Here is a 21,915-nt window from a genome sequence, read left to right on the forward strand (position 1 = left end):
ATCTTTGAGCTCTTGTTTCTCTCATTGTAGATTGTTTTTCCAAATTTGCCTTGTCTAAGATATATTGGTGTCCCTATTTTATGTATTCACTCGAATTTGCATGGGGATTAAATGTTAGAACTGGGCTCATACGTTGTCTGTTTAGTGCCTAAACTAAATCTGCCCAGCAGGTATTTATAAAGAAATCTAGCTTTTTTCACTGGTTTATAATGGCAATTTTACTCTATACTAAAAGCCCATCTTTTTATTATATGTCTTAATTGCTTTGCTATAACTGTATAAAACAGCAGACTGTGTGGCTCTGAATTATTTCTATTTCTTAGTATTATCATGCTACATTTATTGCTAAATATCTTTTTTTTTTTTTTTGGTTCTTTTTTTTCGGAGCTGGGGACCGAACCCAGGGCCTTGCACTTCCTAGGTAAGCGCTCTACCACTGAGGCTAAATATCTTCTTGGTAGACAAAACCATGCCTGGAACTTTCCCAATTCAATTTCTATTACAACTGTTGAGTTTGAGACCAGCCTGGTCTACAGAGCAAGTTCCAGGGCAGCCAAGGATACACAGAGGAAACTTGTCTCAAAAAACAAAAAACAAAGATTATTATGTCTGGACACTTTTCTAAGCAATCATATATTTTTGACATTCTTGTGACAATGTTGGTTCTTTAGAAAGAAAATTCAACTATCTAATAGCCACTTTTTCTTTTCATACTTAAAACCCTTATTCTTCACTTAGACTGGGGACTCCAAGATAACTGCATATAAACCCTGATTTAGAGATTCTTCATTGAAATTGGCTAGTGTTTTCTTTTTTTCTTTTTCTTTTTTCATTTTACTGTGGTTCTGGGGATGAAACCCAGCCTTATACATACTAGGCAAGCTCATTACCACTGAACTACATTGAGTTGCTTTTCATAATTGCTCTTGGTTTATGATATGCTTACAGAGGTCTACTTTAAGAGAATTTAATTTTACACGATAGCGTGGATAAAAATACAGGTGCCTGGAGCTCATTCCAGTGTTGCCACATTACATTCCTAGGAAAATGGAGTCTGCTCTTTGTCTGTGGGGTTTCAAACTGTCGTAGACTTGGCTTCCTATGACTTTGTATTGTTACTTAGTGTCCTGGGAGAGTCCCTGTGCAGAAACCTTCCAGGCTTTGCTGCAGTCGCTCTTAGGGACTTGTTCTCACTGCACATGGGGAGATGGGAAACATGTAAGAGAAACTGCACCATGCCTGTGGGATCCCTTGATCCTCCAGGGGACCCGTTCTTTAAAAAAACCTTAGGGCTAAGCTGCACCTGTAAACTAAGGTTCAGAATGACTTTAAGTACCTAACCAGCCACTGTAGACCTGTAAGCTCGACACTGTTCTCGACAGGAACAAACTAGTTCCCTATCTACTCATCCTAGATAAGGAGCTGTTGATAGCCCCAAGTAACAAACAATGCCACCAAAGTCCAACTTTGTGAACTGTTTACTGGAGTTACTTACAAGAACGTGTATCAGAGATTACTTAAATGACCAGGGATAACTCAAAGGTACCGACATTTTCTAAAGCCCACCCAGTAGGCCTGACAGCTCAGGAAAGGTGGAATCCTAGAGCTCTCTGCTCATCACGTCAGAAAGTCTCCTTCTCAGTGGCTGGTGCCGCTTAGATAACCTAGGGGGAGGTTAAGGCAGTTCCTGCTCTTTAGTTTTCAAAGGGTTGTAACATTGTTGCTACTATTGTGAGGTTTTTCCTTAATGCAGTGGAACTTCACATGACTTCGCTGGTGAGAGGGGCGTGTATCAGTGACCAACAAGGCTTTTGTTCCCTTTGAAGTGAGTTTTAATGATCTGTCATCTCAGTACCATATGACTACATTTCTGGAATGAAGCTTCTTCGATGATGCCTCAACTATTTAGATGTCTGTTTCCATATGTCATTTGCACATGACTAATGACAGTGGCAGTTGTACAAGGCTCTGACCCTGCGTCACACATACCTTACTGCTTCCTCAATGACGTTATCAGGCGGTTCCTTATGCTGTAGCTGGCAAACTTGACACAGGCGGTTCCTTATGCTGTAGCTGGTAAACTTGACACAGGCGGTTCCTTATGCTGTAGCTGGCAAACTTGACACAGGCGGTTCCTTATGCTGTAGCTGGCGTACTTGACACAGACAGTTCCTTATGTAATAGCTGTTGTACTTGACACAGACAGTTTTTTTTTTTTTCTTTTTTTCGGAGCTGGGGACCGAACCCAGGGCCTTGCGCTTCCTAAGTAAGCGCTCTACCACTGAGCTAAATCCCCAGCCCCACAGACAGTCTTTAAGGTACAGCTAGTGGGCTTGCTATAGACAGTTCCCTAAGGTATAGCTGGCGGACTCGATGCAAAATACTTTCACGTTACTTGCTTTCTATTATGCTGCCATTGGAACCTGCCCAATTTGATCTCAAAGTGAAATCGTACTCAGATGTTTGGTGACATGCACGAGCTGGCAAACGATTTGATTTCTTGGTTATGGGCATCAAACTGTTACAGTCGAATGCATCAGTTTCCAGTATTGGGACATGCTGGTCATAGAGCCAGGGTTCCTTTTCTTTGAAAGGTCTGGAAACACAGATAAAGTTTCCTTTGCCTCTCTGATTCCCTCTCATTTTGTGTCACTGAAGTCACCTTTCCTCAGTAGAGTGAGAGCTGAGGGTTCTATTTCATCATCTGGACTATATCATCATCCTGATACTCTTTGTATCTTTATTTATTTAAAATTTTGAGAACACTGAAGGCCACACTTAGCCAAGGGTAGCCCTCAGACTCTCTGTGGAGCCGGTGGTGGCCTTGACTGTTTGATCCTCCTGTGTCAACCTCCCGTAGTCTGGGATTACAGATATGCAGCACTGTAACCAGCTTGTACATTGTCAGAGGTTATACCCAGGGTCACTTGCAAGGCAAGCAAGCCTTCTACCAACTGAACTGCATCCCCATCTCAAACAGAGCAGGGGCTCATATAGCCCGTTTTCATTTTATCTTGTGGCTAGAGCTAGTAAAATGTCCAGAGTAGTTTGAGGAATACGGGGTTAGCCTCTTCTTCTGTCCATAGGCACATTTTCTTATTTGCTACAAATCCTTGAAATAAGGGAGAGAGTTAGAATTTGGTAGGTGTAAAGGGGCTATGAGGAAGCCTAAGGCTGGAAGTAGAGGTCATTAGCAGACAGGTACAACTTTGAGGCTAATCATAGGTTCTCACCTTCAAAGCTGGAGTTGAGTCTGTCCTTTCCTGTGCCTCTACCTGCCCCTTCCTTGCTCTCATCGAGATCAGAACCCTCTTGCCCGTGGACTGAGAATTCCAGAGCCTGTCTTGATTTAGTTCACTGGTGTACAGGGTTGGCCATCTTTCTATCTGTGAAAACAATTTAGGAAGTAAAGTTGAACTTTACATTGTGCCACTATGGACAGAGATTATTACGATTCTTAAAATGGGCCAGTGACTTTCTAATTCGTTTGGCCAACCATAGAGCATTGTGTTCGGCTCGCAGCTTTGGCAGGTACATGTGATTTTTCCCAGTGTAATGTTACTGCAGTGAAAAGTTGTACCCACAGTCAGACGCGTCTGGGAAGTTGACCTGTACCAGGAAGTTCCTTCTTCCTTATGTATCAGACGTCATTAGGACAGCCCAAGACATCAAAGACCGCTCCCTTTGAACTCTACCTCAAGTATTTCACATCTGTAGACTCTGGAAAGAAGGGGTATGCACGTGTGTGTAGGCCAGAGTTGTGTGGGATGTGTTTCCTTATTTATTGTAAATGTGTATCTCATGCAGACTTGGGGCTCACACTTCTGCTTCCACATCTTCAGCGTAGCTTGATGCCATATGCATGCCACAAGGTCTCTACTTACTTGAGACGGGATCGCGTTAAGCTTGGAGATCACCCATTCAGCTAGACTAACTGACCAGCAAGCTCCAGAGGCCCGGCTGTCTCTTCTGCCCCTCCCAGGTTGAGGTTACAGATGTCACACTTTGGCTCTCTGTGTCAGACATACCAGTCTGGCCCTCATGCTTGTATAACAGCACCTTCCTGACTGACTGAATCTTCTCTCCTCTTGTTTACCTCTCTTGAGAGTGGAGCCCAGACAATGGAGCCTAAAACCGAGGCAGACTAAAATCTCAGGCAATCGCCAACTTTATTCAGAGCATCAATTTACACGGGGGTTAAGAAGAACCACAGGGGGAAAGGGCAGTCACAGGGACAAGCCGCATGTGGCAAAAATGTGTTTTTCCACAGAGGCATGTAAATAAGTAGTATGTGATGAATGATTACAATGAATTATAAATACGATGTATTGAATAATAAAAACAAATGATAGTAAGGCATACTCTGAAGGAAATGCACTCATATCCACTATACTTGATAGGGGCACGGAAGCACATTCTAAGAGCAACTCTGTTTTTTTGTTTGTTTGTTTGTTTGTTTGTTTGTTTAAGAAAGCGAGGTCCTAACACTTTTGTTTCCTAGGAGTTTTATCTCGAACACTCAGGACTCCCCAGGCACACCTCCATCCTTGGCCATGTCCTCGCACCCTGCCTGGTTCTAGTTGATCTTCATGTTACACACTTCTTTAACATATGCCAGTAAAAGGGAAATTGTGTTGTTTTTTCATAAATTCAAGTATACATAGTAAATTTATACTAAAAGTTTTATGAAGAACTCATCTCCTTTTGTAGTTTTATACCCTGTTAACTGCCCACAAGTGCGTGGACCTGGAATAGTTCTCCTCGTTTCTTGGATCTAGCAAAGGAACCCAGTAACAGCGATGTATGGTGCCAGCGAGAAAGACAGAGTTCGGTCGAGAAAGTAACAGGGCGATGTTGAAGGGGCTGAGCAGCACTGTAGATGTGGCTCAGTTAGGAGAATGCTTGCTTAGCATGCAGGGGGCCTAGGTTTGATCCCCAACTCTGCATAAAACCCACTGAGGTCATGATGCCAGCACTCTGGAGGCAGAGGCAAGATAATCAGGGGGCGAGGGTCATCCTCAGGTACATAGTGAGTTTGAGGCAAGCCTGGACTAGATGAGTTCCTCTCTCAAAAGAACAAATGAATAAAAACATAAGTAGCCTTCACCATGATCAAAGAAGAGAATCTACTTTCTGGAAATTGTCCTCTGACCACATGGGCCTGTGGCACCCCATACACACACACACACAACACACACACAGCACACACACACACAACACACACACACACACACACACACACACACACACACTTTTTTTTTTAAAAGAGAGAATGAATATCTAACCTTGTGCTGAAAAGAACCTTTGGAGAAATGTTTCTGGAGATGGTAGCCTGGGGTCCATCTCTCGTGTAAACAAATTTCAGTTTCTCTGACTCTTTAGATGGAATTAAGAAAAAGGAAGAATGTTGTTAATATTTCGTTGCTTACCTTCTCAGATCTAGGTGACCCCATTTTCACATGTGTTATGAGAATCAAAAATCCTGTGGTTAAATTGTTTGTACATGAGCTATATGGAATGTTCAGTTCTTTGAAGTTACCCTGCTGTGGCTACCGGAAGGTGATTACAGCGGGTATTCCTGGCACTTCCTTCATTCACTTCTCTTGACTTTTTATTTAATTTTAAATAGTGTTCAGAGGATATAGAGAAAAGCTAGGAAACTCCAACATGATGTAACTTTTTCCATGTTATGATACCTTCCTGTTCTCACCCAGACCCCTATATCTTTTGCACAGGGGATCTAATAGTAAGTAATTTCTGGAGATGGGGGTGGGGTCTGTAAAACATTAGATGTAGGTGTCTGAATTATTCCCATTTCTTTTATTTATTAGAAATTATGATGTCAAGAATGATAGGGTCATTCTTATTTATTTGTTTGTTTATATCTTCTTTCTCCTCTGCCATTTTTCTCCCCCATGCCACATCATTCAATTATATTCAGTATGATTAGTTAATTTTTTTATGTGTTCTTGAAAATTTTATACAACTGTTTTAGACCTGTATGAATGGTACAGGTTTATCTGTCCTATTCCTCTTGGTGTGAATTTGTGGCCCTGGACCTCTGGCTAGTTACTTCGTTTTAATTTATTTTTTTATTGGATATTTTTTATTTACATTTCAAATGATATTCCCTTTCCCAGTTTCCCATCCATAAGCCCCCAACCCATCCTCTCTCCCCCTTCTATGATAGTATTCCCTCTCCCCAATCACCCCCACTGCCTCCCTCCTTGCCCTGACATTCCCCTACACTGGGAGGGGGTTACAGCTTTGGCAGGAACAAGGGCTTCTCCTCCCATTGGTGCCCAGCTGGAGCACTACTCTTCGGGTAGTGGTTTAGTCCCTGGGAGCTCTGGTTGGTTGGTATTGTTGTTCTCATGGGGTTGCAAACCACTTCAGTTCCTTCAGTCCTTTCTCTAACTCCTCCAATGGGGACCCCATTCTCAGTTCAATGGTTTGCTGCTAGAGTCTGCCTCTGTATTTGTCATGCTCTGGCTGAGCCTCTCAGGAGACAGCTGTATCAGCTCCTGTCAGCATGCACTTCTTGCTTCATCAATATTGTCTAGGTTTGATGACTCTGTGTGTGTGTGTGTGTGTGTGTGTGTGTGTGTGTGTGTGTGTGTGTGTGTGTGTGTTATATATACGATGAATCCCCATGTAGAGCAGGCCCTGAATGGCCATTCCTTCAGTCTCTGCTCCAAACTTTGTCTCCATATCTCCTCCTATGAATATTTTTATTCTCTTTTTAAGAAGGACTGAAGCATCTACACTTTGGTCGTTCTTCTTCTTGAGCTTCATGTGATCTGCGGATTATATCTTGGGTGATTCAAGCTTTGGAGCTAATATCCACTTATCAGGGAGTGCATACCATGTGTGGGTTTTTGCAATTGGCTTACCTCACTTGGGATGACATGATTCGCCTATGAATTTCATGAAGTCATTGTTTTTGATAGCCGAGTAGTACTCCATTGTGTAGATGTACCACATTTTCTCTATCCATTCCTCTGTTGAAGGTCATCTGGGTTCTTTCCAGCTTCTGGCTATTATAAATAAGGCTGCTATGAACATAGTGGAGCATGTGTCTATCTTATTGTTGGGGCATCTTTTGGGTATATGCCCAAGAGAGGTATAGCTGGGTCCTCAGGTAGTACTATATCTAGTTTTCTTAGGAATCAACAGACTGATTTCCAGAATGGTTGTACCAGTCTGCAATACCACCAACAATGGAGAAGTGTTCCTCTTTCTCCACATCCTTGCCAGCATCTGCTGTCACCTGAGTTTTTGATCTTAGTCATTCTGACTGGAGTGAGATGGAATTTCTGAGTTGTTTTGATTTGCATTTCCCTGATGACTAAGGATGTTGGACATTTCTTTAGGAACTTCTAAGCCATTCAATATTCGTCAGCTGAGGATTCTTTGTTTAGCTCTGTAACCCATTTCTTAATAAGCTTATTTGGCTTTTTGAAGTTTAACTTCTGGAGTTCTTTACATATATTTGATATTAACCCTCTATCGGATGTAGAATTGGTAAAGATCTTTTCCCAATCTGTTGGTTGCTGTTTTGTCCTAATGACAGTGTCCTTTGCCTTACAGAAACTTTGCAATTTTCTGTTCAAGAAGTTTTCCCCAGTGCCCATGTGTTTAAGGCTCTTCCCCGTTTTTCTTCTATTAATTTGTGTGTATCTTGTTTGATGTGGAGGTCTTTGATCCACTTCGACTTAAGCTCTGTACAGGGTGATAAGAATGGATCCATATGTGTTCTTCTACATGCTGACCTCCAATTGAACCAGCACCATTTGTTGAAAATGCTATCTTTTTTTCTACTGGATGGTTTTAGCTCCTTTGTCAAAGAGCAAGTGACCATAGGTGTGTGGGATCTGATGATTTTTTTTTTTAATTTCCTCAGATTCTGTTGTTATGTCTCCCTTTTCATTTCTGATTTTGTTAATTTGGATACATTCTCTGTGCCCTTTGGTTAGTCTAGCTGAGGGTTTATCTATCTTGTTGATTTTCTCAAAGAACCAGCTTTTGGTTCTGTTGATTCTTTGTATAGTCCTTTTTGTTTCTACTTGGCTGATTTAAGCCCTGAGTTTAATTATTTCCTGCCATCTATTCCTCTTGGGTATGTTTGCTTCTTTTTTTTTTTTTTTTTGTTTGCTTCTTTTTGTTCTAGAGCTTTTAGGTGTGCTGTCAAGCAGCTGATGTATGCTCTCTTGAGTTTCTTTTTGGAGGCACTCAGACCTATGAGTTTTTCTCTTAGCATTGCTTTCATTGTGTCCCATAAGTTTAGGTATGTTGTGCCTTCATTGTCATTAAATTATAAAAAGTCTTTAATATTTTTATTTCTTCCTTGACCGAGTTATCATTGAGTAGAGCATTGTTCAACTTCCGTGTATATGTAGGCGTTGTCATTTTTGTTGTTATTGAAGGATTTATGGAATTATTTCAATCTTCTTGTATCTGTTGAGACCTGTTTTATGACTGATTATATAGTCAATTTTAGAAAAGGCACCATGAGGCACTGAGAAAAAGGTATTCTTTTATTTTACGATTAAATATTCTATAGATATGTTAAAATCCATTTTGGCTCATAACTTCGGTTACTTTAACTGTTTCTCTGTTTAGTTTCTGTTTTCATGGTTTATCCATTGATGAAAGTGGGGTGTTGAAATCTCCCACTATTATTGTGTGAGGTGCATTGTGTGCTTTGAGCTTTAGTAAAGTTTCTTTTATGAACGTAGGTGCCCTTGCATTTGGAGCATAGATATTCAGGATTGTGAGTTTATCCTGGTGGATTTTCTCCTTGATGAATATGAAGTGTCCTTCTTTATCTTTTTTTGATAACTTTTGATTGAAAGTCGATTTTATTCGATATTAGAATGACTACTCCAACTTGTTTCTTTAGACCATTTGCTTAGAAAGTTGTTTTCTAGCCTTTTACTGAGGTAGTGACTATCTTTGTCACTGAGATGTGTTTCCTGTATGTAGCAAAATGCTGGGTCCTCTTTACATATCCAGTCTGTTAATCTATGTCCTTTTATTGGGGGAATTGAGTCCATTGATGTTAAGAGATATTAAGGAATAGTGACTGTTGTTTCCTGTTATTTTTGTTGTTAGAGGTGGGATTATGTTTGTTCTCTTTTCGTTTCATTACAAGAAAATTACTTTCTTGCTTTTTCTGTGGTGTAGTTTCCCTCCTTGTGTTGGAGTTTTTCATCTATTATCCTTTGTAAAACTGGATTTGTGTGAAGTTATTGTGTAAATTTGGTTTTGTCATGGAATATCTTGGTTTCTCCACCTATGTTAATTGAGAGTTTTGCTGGATATAGTAGCCTGGGCTGGCATTTGTGTTCTCTAGGGTCTGTATGACATCTGCCCAGAATCTTCAGGCTTTCATAGTCTCTGGTGAGAAGTCTGGTGTAATTCTGATAGGTCTGCCTTTTTACTTGATCTTTTTACCTTCTTGCTTTTAATATTCTTTCTTCATTTTGTTCATTTGGTGTTTTGACAATTATATGACAGGAGGAATTTCTTTTCTGGTCCAATCTATTTGAAGTTCTATAGGTTTCTTTTGTGTTTATGGGCATCTCTTTCTTTAGGTTAGGAAAGTTTTCTTCTATAATTTTGTTGAAGATATTTACTGGCCCTTTAATTTGGGAGTCTTCACTTTCTTCTATACCTATTTTCCTTAGGTTTGATCTCATTATGTCCTAGATTTCCTGGATGTTTTGGGTTAGGAGCTTTTTGTGTTGTACATTATCTTTGATGGTTGTGTCTGTGTTTTCTCTGATATCTTTTGCCCCTGAGATTCTCTCTTCTATCTCTTGTATTCTGTTAGTGATGCTTGACTCTATGACTCCTGATCTCTTTTCTAGGTTTTCTATTTCCAGGGTTGTCTCCCTTTGTGATTCCCTTATTGTTTCTATTTACATTTTTAAATCCTGGATGGTTTTGTTCAATTCCTTCACTTGTTTGGTTTTTTGTGTGTTTTCCTATAATTCTTTAAGGAATTTTTGTGTTTCTTCTTTAAGGGCTTCTCCTGTGTTGTCCTGTATTTCTTAAGGGACTTATTTATGTCCTTAAAATCCTCTATCATTATCATGATATGTGATTTTAAATTCAAATATTACTTTCTCATTGTGTTTGGATATCCAGTATTTGCTTTGGTGGGAGAACTGGGCTCTGATGATGTTAAGTGGCCTTGGTTTCTGCTGCTCAGGGCCTGCCCTTGCCTCTCGCCATCAGGTTATCTCTGGTGTTAGCTTGTCTTACTGTTTCTAACAGTGGCTTTACCCTCCTGTAAGCCTGTGTGTCAGCACTCCTATAGACCTGTTTTCTTTCAGCAAGATCTGGGTACAGAGAGCTGTGGGAACTGCTTCAGCTCCGGGTACAAGCAGAAACCAGACGGGTTATGTCCCAGACTGCTCCTGGGTTTGTGTGTCCTAAGGGATCCAAGCAGGTTGCTCACAGCAGCAGAGTTGGTCTTAACCTCTCCTCTCAGGTGTGTTAGCACTCCTGGTGACTGGCTTTCAGCTCTGGGTACAGGCAGAAACTGGAATGGTCCTGCCCCTGAGTATTCCTAGTTTCCTGTCCCCAGAAGGCACAGAGGGCACTAGGTGGGTTCCTCTTGGGCCAGGAATGTGAGCATAAGTAGTTAGTTGTCTTTCCGGAGCTCTCAGGAATTTCTGCACTTCTGAGATTCCAGCTCTCTCCCCCATGGGATTTGGGCACAGAGAACTGTTGGACCAGTCCTGCTCCAAGCACAGGCAGAAACTAGAAACAGGAAACAGTCCTAGACTGTTCCTGGGTTTGGGTGTCCTCAGCCCTCCAGGTAAATCACTCAGAGCAGAAGAGTTGGTCTTACCTCTGCGCTCAGTTGTTTCAGCTCAGGGCACAGGCAGAAACTGGAAGGCTGGCTTGGTATTTCTAATGACTACCTCTAATCCCAGAGCACAGCTACCACATGTACTCACCTTCCATCCATGCTTGCCTCAGAGAATACAGTGATGAACATCCTCACAGGACTGCTGTGGTATATATAAAGTGCTTTCCTCACAGGAGACCCTGTGCATCTGTGTGTTTAATCGCTCACACATATGCACCCTGTAGGTGCTTGGCGCTGTAGTGGCTGAATCAGGTTACACCTCTGGTAGCTGTTCACGTTTCTTCTGAGATCAGATATCTAGTTCCCCGGCTTGTCAGGTGTTTTCTATTTTATATGCATTTTTTCCCGCCTGATAAAAGTTGGAGTATCTTTTCTTGCTTTCGGTCTTACATTTCTCTTGCTACTCCTATTTTTTTAATCAGTTGGAATATGTCTCCATGGTTTTTATATTTATATTAGTACATTACACTGAATTTAACTATAACAAGGGAGATCATATGAAACTGGAAGTAGCAGATCGTTTGACGTATAATAACAGAAGTAATCGGGGAAGTACTTAGTTATTAGTGTACCTGCCTACCGTGCCTAAAACCTGGTTCACCCCTCAGCATGGCATAAAATAAATGTGGCGGTGCTTACCTGTGACTCCAGGGTGTCAGAGATGGTGATAGGAAGATCAGGAGTTCAAAGTCATCCTTAGCGACATAAAACGTTCAGTCCTAATACACGATTCTCTAGAACCTATCTCAAGGTAATAAAACAAATCAACAAGAAGAGCTATGGTCCACTCTAATCTGTTGTTGGAATTATGGTTCTCCAATGTTTATGTTACAAATAGTATTTTTGAAATATGTGTTTACTATTTCTTTTCTGAGTTTGTCCTCTTAATTTCTTAGAAGAAGGATAACTTAATCAGAGAATGAGCATCCTAAAGCTGTTGCTACATAAATGAAAGCACTTTCTAATAGGCTAAAGTTATTAGCATTATGCATAGTTTATATAGTGATTATACTGGTTTTGCTGCAACCTCATTCCATTAGATATTCCCGTTTAAAGTGATATTTTAACAACTGGAAACTTTACCTTGTTTCGTTTCTATTATCTGGTGATCATCATTTATTCTGGTGATCACAGAGGTAGTATACTTGATGAGTGCATTCCATTTCCACTTAGTGTCTATTTTCCTACTGATATTATTTCTTATTAATTTGATGGGTTTTCATATAATGTAGATGTGTTCTGTATTCAATTCCTCAAAATTCATCAGTGTATATGATTTCTTCTTCAGATGACAATCAAAGCAAAAGTCATGATAAGAAAGAGAAGAAGATGGTGGTACAGAAGCCCCAGGGTACCTTGGAATATACTGTAAGTATGATCAAGGTGGCTGGAGTGATCACCGGTGCTGTGATGTAAGCACACTTTTCCGTTGACTTACTTTGGATCTCCACTATACTCTTCTTGAATACCCATTACATAATGTAGTTTCTCAAGAACCATTTTAGGTCATGCCTTTTTCCCTCTGTTGTAGTAATTTTATGTGGGAAGAGAAGTTCTGACGCATTCCATCCCATTTAACTCCCGAGTAACATAGAGACATGAGATTTTATTAACAAGCTACTAGCACTGTGCTGGGTAGGCTCTGAACTATTCTCACCCAACTAATCTATTTATAACCAAATAAATGCCCTGTTACTTGCCAACTGAGTCTTGCCTTGTCCCATGTGAGTTCTCAGGGTGAGGTTTTCGTGGCTACATGTTCATGGTCCATTCTCATGGTTCATCCTACCTCATGGTGACCTCCTTCCTCTCCTTTCTTTTTTCCTTTTCTCTCCTTGTAATCTCTCCTCAGATTCCCTCAATCAAGCTAAAGTTCTGCCTTCCTCTCTCCCCTCCCAGTCACAGGCTCTAGCCTTTTATTTACCAGTCAGAGATTATTAGAGATCATTCTTGACAGCACATTGGTCAATATAATGCCCACTGTCAGAATCTTGGGGTATAGAGTTCAGCATCTGAATACACAATACATAAGACCAATCCATGTTTTCTCTCTGGCTACCATGTCTGTAACTCTACTAATCATCAACCTTGCTTAGGATCATCTGGAAGGCCATGAAGGGATCCACCTCATGCACCCTACTAGAACCTGCTTTAACGAGATGACCTTTCTCAACAGAGAAGGAATTTTCAGTTCAGGTTGCACTCAGCTTTGTTCCAGCAGACAAACAATGAATTGTCTTCAGACTGCCCAAGACTACCAATCGTAGGCGATATCCCAGACCTCTCTAAGATCCAAGGGCATCAGTCTATGGCTGCTTAACATATGCACTTAGATCTTCTCTCTGCTTGATCCTTTTCCAAAAAGCAATAGCTTCATGATCCAAGTATTTATATAAGCCAGGCCATCTTAGATATGCCTTTGCTGTTCTCTATCACCACTCCCACCTCTTCTCACCATCCAGAAAGTCCAGATCAGGTTCTTTTTCTCTCATTTATCAATAAGTCATTTTAACTGCTACTTTTTTTTTTAAACAAAATCCAAGCATTCGATTTTACCAATAAAGATTGGGAGCCTGATGACAGAGTGAAAGCCTGCTAACTCTCATGGGCAGAGAAAGACCCAGCTGACCTTCCTCCTCAGCCAGTGTCCCCAGAAGAAGTTCTCCTTCCACCTGCTCAAAAACCCCTCAGACTGTCCCTCCTTACTACTTTCTGAACGTCTCTTCATCTGTCTTCCTGACTTCTCACTCTCTATGGTTTTGTCCAATGTTCACTCCCTGCCAACTGGTCGCTTACTCCACCTCTTGACCTATGGTTGACTTTATTTTATCCTGTTTACAATAAACAGAAATCTCTGATTAAAGGGTGTGTGCTAGGGCTGAGCCGTACCACAACCAGAAATAGGTTTTCTCCAGTAAATAACACAATTTCCCGGTTCACAGTGTGCACAAATATACTATAGCATTCAGTACTGCTCACTGATATGTTTGGTTTAAAGTCTATCTTCTGCCTTAATTCTCTCATTCAGGGGAGATACTAGACCCCGTGTCTGTTGTATTCTCGGCCCATGTCAGGATGTGTTCCACACCCTTGAATCTATGGATGATAGTGCAGCACAAGGGTTGGTTACTGGAGCCTCACCCTGTGTGCCACGAACTTGACTTTGTCGTTGAACTCCAAGTTCCTAGAGCCCAGCAGCTGTGTTCCACGTATTGGAGATGGCATACTATATGAGCAGCAATTATAGTTCTATTTAGATTCACTGTGAAATAGCGACTTCTTAGAAGAAGCTAAATGTTGTTGCTCTTCAGTGACTGTGTTTTTCTGATAAATCCTTGTTTTAGATTGACCATGTAAAGCCATATGGCCAGTAAGCAACAGTATCAGACCGGTTCTAGGGTGCGGGTTCTCAGTCTATGTTTTACGGTGATGCTAAAGCCTGAAAATCCTTAGGGTGGATGAGTTTTCTCATATAAAGTAATATACCTAAGTTTTGCCAAAGGAAAGTTAGAACTTCATTAGTGTTCAGTAACAGCAGAAAATGAGGGAGTCCAGAAATGAGCTGCAGCTACGATGCTTTTGTGTATAGTTTTATTAAGTATTATAAATAAGACAGGCACAGTAATCACACCTGACATTTCAATACTTGGGCAGCTGGGACACAAGGGTTGTTGCAAACTTGAGGCAAAATTGGGCTGCCTGATGGTTTTCAGGCTGCAGTGCATGTTTGTCACAATATAAAACCAAAACGCAACGGCGCCATAAAACAGTCACTCATGAGGAAGGACAGGAAAAGGGAAATGTAATTGCTGCCCCTTTTCATGGTACATTTGGACAGAGCTGGTATGTTTTGTTCACTGCTGTCATGACCACGGTGATGCTTTGTATCTGTTTGTTGTTTGTTTGGTTTGGTTTGGCTTTGCCTCACGTACTCTGACACTCGTTCATTTCACTCCTGCAGGCCGGAAGCCAGGACACCCTCAACTCTGTTGCACTGAAGTTTAATGTCACTCCTAATAGATTAGTGGAATTGAATAAACTCTTCACACATACTATTGTTCCAGGCCAGGTAATTATTTTTTATGTTGAACATTATTTTAGAAGTTTTGCCTTCGTATTTTTGTTACCATAGTAAGTAACTTAGTATTGGTGCCACAGAATTGTCTTCAGGGACAAATCATTCCTCTCCTTCAGAGCCAAGAGTTCTGAAGGCGTCTTAGTTCTGATGAAAAACTCAGAGATGGGTTTTGATCCTTTCATTTATCACTACTGTCTTCAACTTAGGAAGTGTTTACAAGGGCATCAAGAGTTTTAAATTAATAAACACTTTTTTTTCCTGTCAAATATAATACAATATTTTGTGTTACAATATTTTACTCTGATTTACAAGTTCAATTTAGAAAGCATGGCTATCATTGTATTTTAATTTAGAAATAAATTTGGTGTTTTTTTTTCATGTCTTAATTTGTACCATAATTGTCCACCTTCCGAAGTAAAAGAAAGACATTGAGAAAAGTCGTCATGAGAAAACCAACCTGAATTGTACTTCAGGGTTCTAGTAACTTCAGTCAGCATCGTAAGCTGACAAATGAGCAGTCTTCCTCCCTCTTTAGTTTGCCACGGGACGCTCTCCGCGCTCAGTACAGGATGCCATGTTTAGCTGCTCTTTAACTTTTTACTACAAAAGTACCTTCAACAATCTGTTCATGGCTCAGTCATTGAAAGTGCATCTCTAAGGTCAAGTAAAGCCTTGTCCACAGAATCGCTGGATATCCAGTTCTATCTCACTAGTGGATCTGATCAATCAGAGCCAGTTTGGTTCACTGTGTCTCCAGAAAATTTAAGAGTTATCCTTCTGAGGTTGGTTTGCTGATCACCTTGAGGTGGAGAGGAACTAGGCTGGCTTTGATGATGGCGGGGATGGGGACTTTCTTGTCGAATGAACTAAAATCATACCCTGGACTTGTTGCTTCAAAAGGCAAATAGTAGGAACGAATAGCTTTATTAAAAAATGGCTGAGACCTACAGTCCCTCTCAGGAAGCTCTGGCTTAGACTGCTTTCTTACGTGTTCCCAATGGGGTTTAATGTACAATGAATGCACTTTTACACTCTTTTAAGTTCCTGTGAATATTCACTTAAAAATCTTCTCCTCCTTATAAGACACCTTGGCAATATGTACTTAATTTTCTCTAGGCTAAAGAGCCAATTTGTTTGATAAATTCTTTGATAAAGAATATTGATACCTCAAATCTCCACTTGTTTTGTATTGGAACAAACACGGGAGGAAAACCTCTCCCCAGCCCATGGCCAAGGCCCAATTCAATTCCACTGAAGAAGCCCAACCAGCTTCCCAGCTTTATCGCTTGCTGTCTCCTACTGTGTTGCCTGATGCTTTCCCAGAGTTCAGAGACATCCATTTCTCTAGTTTAACTACATAAAATAAATTCAGGCATTATGTAATAAGACCACGCCACTAGAATCACTTGTGAATGGATCTCATAGAACTCAAGGCCTTGGCAGTTGCCATTAACTGATACAGACAGCGTGGTAAGCACATCATGGAGGCTGTATGGTTCAGCAGGACTCTGGAGGAGAGTAGTCACACGTTCAAGAAACAGCTTGGTTTCCTCATACACAATAAAAAGATGTTCCTCTTTGTGTTGCTTTATGGTCACTCAGAGGTGCTTTTGATCAACCTCTCGATAGGTGTTTAATAATTGTGTGGCATGTATTTTCAGTAGTATCCAGTCGTCATTCATCATCTTAAATCCCTTGACTTAGATTTTTCTCACCCCTATCTTAATGGATTTTCTGGTTTTAACTCATTTTTTTTTCTGGATTTAAATGCGGATTTGTCCCCCACCCTCTGAGTGTGTGTAGGTGTGTAAGTGCACACACGAGTCAGCGTGATGGAAAACTTTTGGGGGCAGTTCTGATCTGTGGATGAGGCAGCATCAGTCTTGTCTCTGGTACTCAGCTGTGTGTTCAAGGTTAGCTGGTCTGCGAGCTTCCCTGTGCTTCTGCTGCATCTGGCTTTTTCTCGGGTTTCTTAGGTGATCGGCTTTGGACCTCTAACACTGAGTCATCTTGCCAGCTCTCTGAAGTGAGGGTTAAATAGCTAATTCCGAAAGTAGAAATGTTAAAAACTGTTGATCTGTGATCAGTTGTTAAATGATTGGCCTCAAATTCTGTCAATAACAGCAAAAGTTTTTATTTTAAGATTATATTTGATTCCCTGCCCAAGTGTCGCTGTTTGGTTGAAAGAATGTTGAAATATGGTCTCACAGTACTAGTTCAGAAGTCAGCCTGTTTTGCAGTGTGATGTACAAAGGTGTGAGTTCTCTACGTATGAGCTCAGGGATTGTTTGACATAGGCCCTCACTCAGCCACGCTTTCTTGTTCCCAGGTTCTGTTTGTGCCAGATGCCAACATCCCTTCTAGTACCTTACGGCTCTCGTCATCCACCCCTGGTGCTACTGTGTCCCCATCATCATCAGATGCAGAGTATGACAAGCTGCCTGTATGTATGCAAGCATTTTACACGCTGGACTTCATGCCTAGGATTAGCTGTGGAAATCAGTACACTGTGTTCTCTGTGTTCTTAAAAGATCACATCTGAAAACGCCTGTTAAGTGGTGAGGTCAGGAAAGTTGCTGTCAGTTGAGAGAATGCATCCTATCTCAACATACCTTTTTACCAAAGGTCTCAGAGATAAAGTGCATGCTGTGTGCAAAAGCAGCAGTTCTCTGCCTTCCCAATGCTGTGATCCTTTAAAAGAGCTCCTCGTGTTGTGGTGAGCCCCAGCCATGAGATTATTTTTGTTGCTACTTCATACATGTAATTTTGCTACTGTTATGAATCATAATGGTCTTATGTGACCCCCGTGAAAGGGTCCTTCAATTCCCAAAGTGGGTGACTACCCACAGGTTCAGACCCCTTACAAAAGCAGGATGCTAGCTCCCCAATTAAGTGAGTACATTGTGCTTTTCCCCAGGGAATTGGAATCAGTTAATCTGCAATGAATTCTTCCATTTTGGATATTTTCAAAAGCATTTAATGAAACAGTTTTAAGGGCTTACAAATACTTTTCAATCTTAGTTTGATTGGGATACTTATCAATCTTACCTCTAATTTAGGGAATAAATGTTTTCAGCTTGGGTTGAAGCTGGTGATGTTAGCATTAAAAATTACTTCAGCTGTGTAATGATTTTAGTTATCTGTTGGTGTTTACAAAAGTAATCCAATTTTTAGTGAACTTCTAAAGAGAGGTATTAACATTCCGTTTTTATAGTCAAGAATTTGTATCAGATTACAAATATTAGAGAAACTTTTGAAAACAAAAATTAATAATTTGTGGTATTTTTGAAGGATATGTGTCATTTTCCTTTCGAATGTTCAAGGAGAAGTGGAGATAGCATACTTATGGTGTAATGTGTTTTGCAAGATGATTTTTTTCCCCTTAATTTTGGACATTTTTGCTTTCAAAGGATGCAGACTTAGCAAGAAAGGCCTTAAAACCCATCGAGAGGGTCTTATCATCCACTTCTGAAGAGGACGAGCCAGGTGTTGTAAAATTCCTCAAAATGAACTGTCGCTACTTCACTGATGGAAAGGTATCTGCCACTGTGATTGCTTTCCGCTCAGGGAACCTGCAGAAACTAAACAAGATGGCTCGTTGCTGGATAGGAAGCTCCCTTAGAATATTTTACCCACAGCCGCAGTGCACAATTTGACAAACATTCATTGACTTTTCTTGCTGGTTGCTTGGCCTTTTACCTACTAAAATGAATACATTCGTTAAATAGAAACCTGATGTCTTATGATTTTGGATTTGACTTTCTTTTCTTTTCTTTTTTTTTTTTAAGCTTTTGACCTGTAAAGTTTTAGGGAGATGGTCTGAGTTTAACAGCAAATCCTTGCAGGATTTAAATTCTAACTCTTACCACTTGCTGGATATGAGATGTGAGGGAAGGTCCTTGGGTATCCTTGTTGTATACTTTTCCCCTCTGTAAGTTAAGAACGATACTAAAATTTAACAGTGGGATGCGATACTTAAAGGACATGATTCTTGCAATGATTTTACTTCTAATCTAAGGAATGGAAGTTGTCAAGTTAGTGTTGATGCTGGTAATGTTAGTATTCAAAGTTTCTTCAGCTGCATCTTGCTTTTATTTTTCTGGTCATTGATGTTTACAAAAGAAATCCAACTTCTTGTGACCTTCTGAAGAAAGGTCTATATTGATGTTTTGTGCTTAGATTTGAAATTTGTATCAGATTACAAACAGCAGAGAAACTTTTGGGGGAAAATAATCCTAAACTGCACACAATTCCCAGAGATAATTACAAGACTCATCTAAGGCGTCAATTGGCTTGGCCCCTGGGAGGCCCCTGTGGTCCCTCATTGATACTGTGTTGCTGATCAACAGGGGACTTCAGTGTAGCCTGAGAAAGTTCCAGACTTGAGGCTCTGGAGACGAGTGACTAATTTCCACAACACAGCTGTACTAATCGGACCTGCAAGTCTTCCCTGTCGCTGTTTGTATTGGATTTTGCAGACTTGCGATTGTGTTAGACAAAAACACTGGGACTGTTCATTGGCAGCATGATTCTGATTCTCCTTCAGCACTGCACATATGAGCCACGCACCGGAAACACGGCCATGTCTTGCTGTGTGCACTGTAAAGCATCACATTGTTGGTCATCAGTGGGCTTGGGACAGTCTGTTGTCCTTCTGATAGAGAAATGGGGTACAAGTGGACAAGGCAAGATCTCAACACAGTCATCCAGCTGCCACTGTGTGAGCAACAGGGAGCTGTCACTGCTCTGAGGCCTCCCCAGCCGCCAGCATTGTTTGCTAGGTTTGCTAGCCACACAGGAGACTGTGGCTCCCATTATTAAGGCTCTGTGATACCTGAGGAATACTTCCTATCCCAAGTCATACCTTCTGTTCCTTCCTTTGCAGGGTGTGGTTGGGGGTGTCATGATTGTCACTCCTAACAACATCATGTTTGACCCTCATAAGTCCGACCCCTTGGTGATTGAAAACGGGTGTGAAGAGTATGGCCTCATCTGTCCCATGGAAGAGGTGGTCTCCATTGCCCTGTACAACGACATTTCCCACATGAAGATCAAGGACGCTCTGCCATCGTAAGGGCCACGTCTTCTTTTTGGACGAGGGGCTAGAGAGACCTTTACGTGGAATCTCAAAGTGAGGGTATCTGTAGAAGCCTGGGCATTGTAGAAGCAAGGGCCTATCTAGAGGGAAAACAAGAGATAGAGATTTAGTGCTGTGAAGCTGAAAAATGTGAAATAGAAATGATTAAGAAAACTTAGTAAAGTTTTCCAAATAGTAAAGGAAAAAATATCTACTTAAAGTCTACCTGGGGAGACAGAAGAGGGAGAGGGAGGGAGAGGGACAGGGAGGGAGGGGACAGGAGACAGAGGAGATGGATGAGAGGGGGGAGAAAGGGGTGTAAGGAGTGACTAAACAACTCCAGCCACCATTTTGGGGTGGGGGTGCAGCTGCCACAGAAAGTAGGAAGGGAACAACCGTGAGGATTATTGATTCCCTATGAGTTGCCTGGTTAAATCTAGAAATTAATTAACAGGAACCAGTTGCTACCATTGGATCCTTTCGGCAGCAATGCTTGGTTTTGGCTGTGAGCATACACAGCTTATGCTTAAGTCAGTCTGGCTTGGGCAACTGGCAGCCCGGACTAGGGAAAAGGAAGGAGAATGGAGGAGTGGGCCACCTTAGGTGGGAGGCTAACTGGGGTGCAGGTGCCTTTCTCCATGAGAGCGGAGAAGTCAAAGAGCTTGGATGTCTGCGGGACAAACTGACTTGTTGCTCAAGGATGTGAAGAGCAGAGTTCTTTTCTCTGCAGGACACCTCAGTCTTTAGTCTGCCAAATGCAATTTCAAGTTGCAATACAAGAGGATGATCTGTTACTTAACTGTGAGATCAAAGCATCCTCCAGCATTTTCTGGGGTCGGTTAGCCCACTTCATGTATTCACATTCCTACAGAGCAAACGCACAGCCACTGCCATATTTTAGCATAGGCCCCTATGAATACTTATTAAATTAAGGGATGAATTAAAGCTCTTAAGCCATTTAGTAGAGCCTAGCGCTTATATGGGGTTTCATTTCCTATTGGGAAAGGCCTGAGCTTTCCACGCAAATATTTCATAAAGTAACTCCAGTCTTTGTTTAAATTCAAAACTGCTTGGAAAGTGCCAAGTGTTCCGAATTCTAAGTATTTTATTGGCATGATCGTTTCTTTTAAAGCTAGAACAGATAAAGTCCTACTTGAAAACCATCTAGCCCTTTAAGAACGCATACTTAATTCTGAAATTGAAAGTATTCACTTTGGAAAGAAGTTTTGCACCTCTATGAACTCGGCAGAGATGCTGCTAGTATTCTAGGTGAAGAGACAGGGCCCTCAAAATGTTCCAGCCATTCTAAAATGTGCTTTTCCTTAACCAAGTATAGTGGTACAGGCTGTAATCCTAGCCTGTACCTGGATGGTCCAGGAAGGAGGGCTGTGAGTTCAAAGCTAGTCTGGGTTACAAAACGAACTCACAAACTCACAAACTCAGAACAACAAAAAACTAGCAAACTACCAACCCAACTAAAACATATAATGTCCTGGACATTGATTTTGAACCTGGAAGGACATACTTAGCAAATCTGAGTTCTCACCATCTCCTATTAGAGGGCAGGAACTCACTATATCTCGGGATAACAAGTGTCAGTTGATAAATCAGTTGTTACACTGTTGTTACTGTAAATTTTAAAATGCCTTAAGAAACATAGGCAGGATGTTAGGAACTTTTCTGTAAAAGTTTCTTTGATGAACCTTAAATTGTAAAGTGCTGTTCCAGGAATAATGAAAGTTAGCTTTTGTACCTCCTTTGTAAGTAGAAGATTCTTTAGAGAAATCAAATTTTAAGGCAAGGAACAATACAGATTTATAAAAAGGGAAGCGTTTGACTTAAGAAATTTTAGTCATTGATGCTAAATCTCTCCTTTGT

The 21,915-nt window shown here is 41.0% G+C and overlaps 1 protein-coding gene across 9 annotated transcripts in view; it reads left to right on the forward strand.

The window, feature by feature from the left end:
- Positions 1-21,915, forward strand: part of Ncoa7 (nuclear receptor coactivator 7) — a 161,278-nt gene that overhangs the window by 82,685 nt on the left and 56,678 nt on the right. For all 9 annotated transcript variants that reach the window (XM_063276554.1, XM_063276558.1, XM_063276541.1 and 6 more), the window contains 5 exons: positions 12,171-12,250; positions 14,844-14,951; positions 17,290-17,403; positions 18,371-18,496; positions 19,846-20,030. In XM_063276554.1, coding sequence (XP_063132624.1) covers positions 12,171-12,250; positions 14,844-14,951; positions 17,290-17,403; positions 18,371-18,496; positions 19,846-20,030 — 613 coding nt within the window. The remainder of the gene's footprint in view (positions 1-12,170; positions 12,251-14,843; positions 14,952-17,289; positions 17,404-18,370; positions 18,497-19,845; positions 20,031-21,915) is intronic.

This window comes from Rattus norvegicus, chromosome 1 (assembly GCF_036323735.1).
Source record: "Rattus norvegicus strain BN/NHsdMcwi chromosome 1, GRCr8, whole genome shotgun sequence".
Taxonomy (NCBI): domain Eukaryota; kingdom Metazoa; phylum Chordata; class Mammalia; order Rodentia; family Muridae; genus Rattus; species Rattus norvegicus.